The sequence below is a fragment of the Limulus polyphemus genome, unplaced genomic scaffold (genome assembly GCF_000517525.1).
Source record: "Limulus polyphemus unplaced genomic scaffold, Limulus_polyphemus-2.1.2 Scaffold190, whole genome shotgun sequence".
Classification (NCBI taxonomy): Eukaryota; Metazoa; Arthropoda; class Merostomata; order Xiphosura; family Limulidae; genus Limulus; species Limulus polyphemus.
The window spans coordinates 447,061-455,279 of record NW_013665800.1 but is presented as its reverse complement, the minus strand read 5'-3'; the positions used below and the strand labels follow the sequence as shown (position 1 = coordinate 455,279).

Below are 8,219 nucleotides of genomic sequence, written 5' to 3'. Positions count from 1 at the left end.
CCAACGAATAGTGGGATTGACCGTCACATTATAACGCCCCCACGGCTGAAAGGGCGAGCATGTTTGGTGTGACGGGGATTCAAACCCGCGACCCTCAGATTGCGAGTCGAGTGCCTTAACCACCTGGCCATGCCGCATATTTTTTGAGAGCTGAATATGATCAACTCTAGTTTTTAATCATTTCATAAAGAATTATTTAAAGAGTATTTAGCACCAATCATTTTTTTAATGTTATTAGGGACTTCCTAGTTGAACCCTGCGCTTCACAAAACTCTGACTTTTCATCTTCCTTTCCACGAACAGTTACCTTTGTTTGTCAGAAGTCAAATATTTCATCCTCTTGATACCGTTTTCATTATTATTATGTGACTAATTTGACTGGAGATAATCTATTTACGAGGGTTTTTTAATCTACACGTATATATAAGGACAATATCGCAAATTGTCGAATTCGGTTGTCATTGTTCTTCATGAAGTGACGTTGTCATCAGAACCCACACTTGATTTATGAGAGTAGTACAAACCTGAAAAGCAACCATAGCGTAACAGCACATGATAACGAGAAAGGTGCATAAAGTAAAGATGTACTCTACTCTCATTTTCATTCTGAGCCCATTATCCATATTTTTCTTAACATCAAATCAAGCATAAACCATGTGACTATAGTAAGTATCACTGACAGAAGAAGCTGATTCAAAATGACTTTCCAACGTTAGTGTGTAGGAATTACATTCAAAGACCTGGTCACCACCACAATCTATTCATTTTACGTTTGTTTTTGGTTTTTTTTTAACTAAACTGTTGCTTGTTTGGAATATCATATACGTGAAATGTCAGAAATTTGTTTGTGAATTCAGTTGGACATGTTTCTCTTTACAGATGTTACAAACAAACCAATCTGCCACCTGTTTTTCAGGGTTCAGGTGATGCATGTTAAGTAGATGAGAACGGAGAGAACCAGCTGGAAAATGTTGCTTTTTCTTGCAGTTGTGAAAAGCAATCTACAAATATATATGCAAGAGATAAATTTAGTCAATGAGCTAGCATTAGTCTGTTTTCTTATTACTTAGAACTTAAAACTCGGAAAGCTAAACTTTATATTCTTTACTCTTTATTTTGTGAGCTGCTCTTGAAAATGATTTTAGGCAAATAAATTAGAGTCTAAATATCTAGCGAAAAAATAGTTTTAGGCTTCATCTTTACAACTTTAATAAGTTTCCTTCAATAACTCCTATGCGGTGTAAAAAATATATCATTTTAACTTTTTATTTTATTTTAGATGTTGCACTCATCTGGTATATATTGGGCTAGAATAATCTGGTATCATTAATATGTTCTTCTAATCTCCAAACAACTACTAAACTCCAGAACTAATGGAAAGTAATTCATAAAAAGGGCATAACAGTAAGAAGGCTTACATGTCAATGAACAACAACGATTATTAAAAAAATAGATTCTCGAGTTTTTTCTTTTAGATTTTTCATAAATTGTTGTAATCTTTTTAAAGTATAAATAATTATCATAAGTCTAGAATCAGCAGCAGTTGAATCTTATTCTAAAGTATATAAAAGTTGAATTGATTTATAATTTTATATTCGATCCATTTACAAACCCTAGGTAGAACGCTCTGATGAATTACCTTTCAAGTTACTTTTGAAAAATTAATAGATGAAAGAATTACGTTAATATAATGTCAACAATTGTGTGTGTTTTTGTACACATATAAAACTGTTTACGAAATTGAATGTATAGTCAATGTTAGTGTATATTTGTTGATTTACTAATTTCTTATAATTTACTGTATAATTTTTATAGAAAGGTTTATAAAACAATTTACTAATGTGCTATCTTGGTGTTAAACTTATGTTCGAGTAGTCAGTCATGAGTCCAGTCACTAAGCAAAGCTACTTTGTACTTTTTGAATAACCGCTTTTTATATGGATTTTATTCCCTTCGGCATGCTATATCTGTTGGAAGCAGGATTATTATTATTCGTGACAATATTTTTTTTTTCAAGAAGCTAAATCGGATATCTAACTGGATTCGAACTCCTGTTTTTGCTTACCGACATACTGAATGTCAAATGCCTCTTTTCCTATATAATTTTCATTTCATTGCATTTGTCAGAATAATCATAAACTTATAGTGAACAGTATTAGTTAACGTAATTAAATAAATGACCATACTGTCTCCCAGTGGAACAGCGGTAAGTCTATGGACTTATAACGCTAAAATCTGGGGTTCGATTCCCGTAGTAGACACAGAAAATATCCCAGTGTGGCTTTGCTCAAACAAACAAAACCCAACATAGGTTTTGTGATATTTTGAATCGGTTGTTTGAAATTTTTATATTTTATTTTAATCTTCAAAGAAATGCCCTCGCGCGAGTAAATTTCAATTGAACTAGACGAATAAAGTGAAACTTCATTAGTACTTCTAAGTACCAAAATTATCTAGCTTTCAATTTTTTCAGTTGATAAAGTTAAACTTGCTGGTTGCTTGACAAGATAAAAACGTAGCCATATAGTAAAATTATTCATGCCAGTGTAGACCTAGAAAAGTTTTCAGAGATTAACAGATATGGCCCTCTTCTCAAGTTTTTAGCACTGGTATTGACAGTGACGTGCACAGGATAATGGCTATGTGGACTCAAGTCCCTGCCTTCCTGCACTTATGTCCTCAAAGTATCCTTTTCTCTCTGTCAAAAAAATTGTCAACAATTGCCAAACGATACACCTGATTCCACACCTTGCTTGCTGCGAGTTATTAGGGGTGGGGGGGGAGCTTTCAGCGCTAAAATGAATAGCACTCAGAGACTTTATAGTTGAAAAATACAATCGTATTCTATTAAATGTTAATACGCAATAGTTCGCTGTTTATATTTAGATAGTAAAAATTTTTATAAGACCAAATGAATGGGAATAAAAGAGGATCGGTTTGTTTCCATGGTTTTTACCCTATGTGTACCAGAGGCAACCCACAACCCCAATAGTTTCCTCTAATACTTGTTTTACGATGCTTGAAAAATGCCCTATTTTTCAATGAGTCCCTGCCCTTTCAATGTCCTCTGCACAATACTGAGTATTGAAACATATTTGATAATTTTAGTCGTACATGAATGTACCACTTCGTTACAAGAGGAGCAACACTTGGGTACTTGTGTATGGTGTGCACACTGTTTGCAACGTTTATGAACTACGCGTTGTAAGTTAGTTTATCCTGCTGTTTCATCGATTGTGTTCATGATGACTTTAGAATAAAGTTTTGGTACGGAATACGATATTTTGAAAAATAAATAAAATTAATTTAGAGACTTACGCTGCAGTTTTAAATGTTAAATTATTTATAAAATTATATTATATTTCTTATATCTGAATATTGCAGGAGGCTAGATGTGCCTACGTCGTGCTATTGATGGCCGTCTATTGGATGACAGAGCCCCTCCCCCTAGCGGTGACAGCATTACTTCCTGTGGCATTGTTTCCGCTACTACAAGTAATAACAACTGATAAAGCATGCTATCCATATCTTCAGGTAAGTTCCTGACAACTTTGAATGCATTCAGCGATGGCTTGCAATGCATGTTGATGTAAATGTATGTATTTTCAGTAATGTGTATAGGTTGATAGAGGTCGCAGTAATATTTGCGAAGTATGAATAGCTGAAGCTGAGTGAGCATCAAGATTTTTCAAGAACGAAGGAAACTTACCTTTTGGTCAGGAAACACGAGTTCTTTGAGTATGTATATATGTATTCTGTGGTCACTTGCTGTTTAGCTTATAAGACTTTAAAAATCTAAAGCAAAATCTTATTTACAAGACTGCTTTCTCCGACCAAGCCAGGGGCGTAAGTCTAATGGAGTAGCTCGAAAACTATCTTGACATGCAAACATGCGTGCGCGCGCATGCACACATACTTCAGCTTCTGAAGCTTACACTTGACATTAGGCAGTGATCCTAAAAGATCGCATGGAACTATATGGAAGAATCTTAACACATTTCCCATAATGCCTCATAATGAACCAAACTTTCCTCGTATTGCACCCCTTACCTTTAAACTGATATTAAGTTCACTCAAAAGTATGTCAGTTGATAGCAGAATAACTCGAATATAAGGCCAGTGATAGTTGTAACTCTCTAGACGAAAGTCCGTCAGTTACCCAGTAAATTTAGCATGTTGGTCACTAAGATCCTACAAACCAATGAGAACACAGAGGAGTTTAGATTGGTAACAGCTAGAAATTTTACATTCCCAAAGTAGTGCTTACTTGAGGTCATTATCAGGTATCTCAAAAGCAAAGAATAAGAAATATATTTTGCAACAAATTTGATGAAATAACTTTGAAGAAAGAACTCCCTTATCACGAAACAGTTGAAAAAAATATGTAACTCTTACTATCCTCAAATTAACCTGAAAGTTATTCTTAAACCTAATTTCAGACTAAAAAAAAAAATTCCGTTACGAAGATCGTGTGTCGACTACTCGTTGTTCGCATCTCGTCCACTTATACACGTGCAGAGACTGTAGGGCCGCCTATATTGGTGAAACCAAACTTCACCTTAATTAAAGTACGATCATGTGAACGCATGGGCATATCTATAAAAACTGGAAGAAATGTTACAAATCCTCCCAACTCCGCTATCTACCACGACAATACAGAAACAGGCCGTGCGATTTCTCTCTCTAACTTTAAAATTATATCAACAACCAAAGATGATACTGAACTTCTAATAAAAAAAAAATAACAAATTGTACATAAAAACTCTTCTTCTTCTATCCCTAAATAATACACATTCTTCATTTGATTTAAATATATTTTAATTAAACTATTTCATTTGTGCTACATACTTTTCATTGTCTCTTGTTATAATTTTTACATTCAAGTTGTTTACTTCTTATGTTTGTTTGTTTTGAATTTCGCGTAAAGCTACACGAGGGCTATCTGCGCTAGCCATCCCTATTTTAGCATTGTAAGACTATAGGGAAGGCAGCTAGTCATCATCGCCCACCGCCAACTCTTGGGCTACTCTTTTACAAACGAATAGTGGAATTGACTGCACATTATAACGCCCCCACGGCTGAAAAGGCGAGCATGTTTGGTAGGACGGGGATTCGAAATCGCGACCTGCAGATTGCGAGTCGAGTGCCCTAACCACCTGGTCATGTCAGGCCTACTTCTTATGTATTACAACTTGTATCGTATTTCTGTTCTAATTACAATTGTGCTTGTTTTGTACCTGTAGATTACTGAAGATGGAATTTTGAAAATTCCTAAACATTTAATAAATGCTTCATGTTATTACGTTCACGTTTTGCTTTATTATTAAGAATCAAATTTGTTATGAAATTACCCAGTTTTCTTTAGTAAGTACTAAATATATTGTCCTAGCCACCAAAGGTTTCGTTAATTTTTTCATAAAGATATATAACCATTATTTAGGGAGAGAAAAGAATGCCAACTCCGATAAACGTTTTGCTGATCACTGCCAGAGATTCTTTTTTGGTTTAGTACTTTTTATTTCATTGATCTTTCGTTTGAAGCTACACTTTGCATAACTGACGTCAGACGGCGAATAGTGGTTTTAGATGTGAGCTTTCTACGTTCGACAAACCAGTCTTTCAACACTGGTCCACTCGTCAAAAAATTTAATCAAGTTTTGGACTACAGTGCATCTTCAGAGAGAGCAAACATTCAATCTCAACAACAGCAAGGTGTTGAATCTTTCAACAGGCACATTAATCCATTCCCCAATCAAACCTACTTTCAGTTCCTTCGGGTATGTCAAGGTCTAGTTAGAGATTGATCTCTACTAGCTCGATGAGACTAACGAACTGGAGCTTATCAGTCTCCAAGAAATTTCCGAAGTGTGGAAAATGCACTGGCATCTTAAAAACCACCATCACCGAGCAGCACTAGTCTTTAAGTATAAGCAAGACAAACGACTTCTTGGGGCCTCGCGCGTTTAGGAACCGTTCATTGGGAAGTAAGAAATAACGCTTGAAATTAAAATGATGTATTCCTTATTTCAATCTTTCGCAAAAGTACCACTACATCCTCGAAATTAACACGCAACTTGTTACTGAAATGTGTGATTTAACTACCTTGCTTTTTAGAGTCTTGCGCTTGCTAAGGTTTGCACAAGTCACCAGGTATATAAGTACTGCATTATAGGGTTTCTTTTTCTAGTCTATTTGGGTTATTTACTAAAGACCAAGCCCATATGAACAAAACGTAACTCATACGATAATGAATTGGGCACTTCTTTGCGACCTTTCACAAATATACAAACCTATTTGATGAAAAACGTGGAGTATTGGATTATACAGTTAGTTTTTCTTTCATCACTGCTCTGTGGTTTGTGGTCATTGCACCACTGAATGTATAAACATGTTTTTCGAAACAACAGAAGATTTGTGTACAACCGTTTTACCATAAAATCCCAGTTGACTGAACTCTCGTTTTAACAGTTTCGTAACTATAATCTCTAGATTACACAAAATCAGTTTACAATGTGAGAAACTAAAATATTGAAAGAATCTTGAGTGGTGTTCTCTTGATTAGTGACTTGTTTTATTGGGAAGGCGAAACAAATATGATAATTAAAAATATATATATTTGTCACTGTTTTGTATTACCTAATGACAACAGAGAAAGGAAGATTTGTTGTTGTTGACAACAAGAACAATGAGGTTGCTTCCTAGATAAGCACCTGACATTAATAAGTAAATTGTGTCGTAGGTCTTTTTAAACAAGTGAATTGTTTTGTAAATCATTTTCAATAGATAAACGGCCTGGCATGGCCAAGTGGTTATGGCGCTTGACTCGCAATCTTTGGGTCGCGTGTTCGAATCCCCGTCCCACCGAACATGCTCGCCCCTTTCAGCCATGGGAGCATTATAATGTGACAGTCAATCCCACTATTCGTTGGTAAAAGAGTAGCCCAAGCGTTGGCAGTGGGTGGTGTTGACTAGCTGCTTTTTCTTTTAATCTAAAATTTCAAAATTGTGTATCTTTGTGAGAACGTATGAAATAATAATTAATTATAATGAAACATCCAAATCGTGTAACCAAAAATTTAATAGTTCCTGTTATGATTTAAGTGATTTTGTTTGAGTTGATTGTTTTATTCCATAAAAAAGTGGATTCTATTATATGTATTGAATATTTATAGGAAACGAACATGCTCTTTATTGGAAGTCTGATTGTCGCCCTGGCGGTGGAGTGTTGTAATCTGCATAGACGGATAGCGTTGCGTGTGTTGGTTTGGGTTGGAACAGATCCGAAGTGGTGAGTGAAATCGTGGTCATTTATTAAGCATAAAAAGTGAAGGTTAAATTTTACTGACATTTCGAAAAACTTTGGTTTGAACCTGTGGTAGACGTAAAGTATTCCTATATTTTAATTATTTTTACTATTTATAGTAATGCACTCCTGAGAAAGCGTTAGCAATGAGAATAGACTCTGTGCTTAGCTAACACAAATACTATGTGAAGTTTATAAATTACAATCGAACTAACCTATGACATTTTCGTGTTGAAGAGCAGTAATCACATACATTCCTGTAACTATTCTTGTTTGTCAGTTATACTAGTTTTCTATACCTCCACTCTTTCAACACACTTTTTTATCTTTTTTTATTTATTTAAACAAAACTAAAGAAGAAATACTGGGAAGTTATAAATCGGTTACTATACTGGTTTCGATGCAACCAATATGCTTACAACAACTGTCCTTAATGTCAAGGTACTTTTATTGCAACGAAACGTCATTTAAATTGACGTCACGTTATCAAGCAATCAAGTATTATTTTCAACATAATGGATACAATTTTACACTGAGGTTAACTGAATTATCATATATCTAAAAGAAAAAGACATATTGTATCTCGTCATCATAAAATCTTTAAATATTGTTAAACTAGAGCGCTCGGTCAGATATCTGAATCTTTAAATTACTTTGTAAAGTGAGCTGGCTTCTCCCACCATACGCTACATCTCACACTTTCAATAACGCTATATTTCGTAAACTTTACAAGACCAGTACTGACGTCACTTAGATCTGACTTTCTGGCGAGCAAACTCTCTGCTTAATTTAAAAATCTTTAGAATTATAAAAAAGTTATTCTAAACATCTTGACATGTACTAAAGTCTCTAGGAGTTATTTCAAGATTAGAAGATAGTTGACCTGCTGTACACACACACACACACACACACACAC

At 34.8% G+C, this 8,219-nt stretch overlaps 1 protein-coding gene across 2 annotated transcripts in view; it reads left to right on the top strand.

Annotated features, from left to right (window-relative positions):
* The window catches only part of LOC106478216 (solute carrier family 13 member 5-like), a 70,062-nt gene that overhangs the window by 27,857 nt on the left and 33,986 nt on the right, over positions 1-8,219 (top strand). For both annotated transcript variants that reach the window (XM_022381764.1, XM_022381765.1), the window contains exons 2-3: positions 3,385-3,534; positions 7,173-7,288. In XM_022381764.1, the coding sequence (XP_022237472.1) occupies positions 3,385-3,534; positions 7,173-7,288 (266 nt within the window). The remainder of the gene's footprint in view (positions 1-3,384; positions 3,535-7,172; positions 7,289-8,219) is intronic.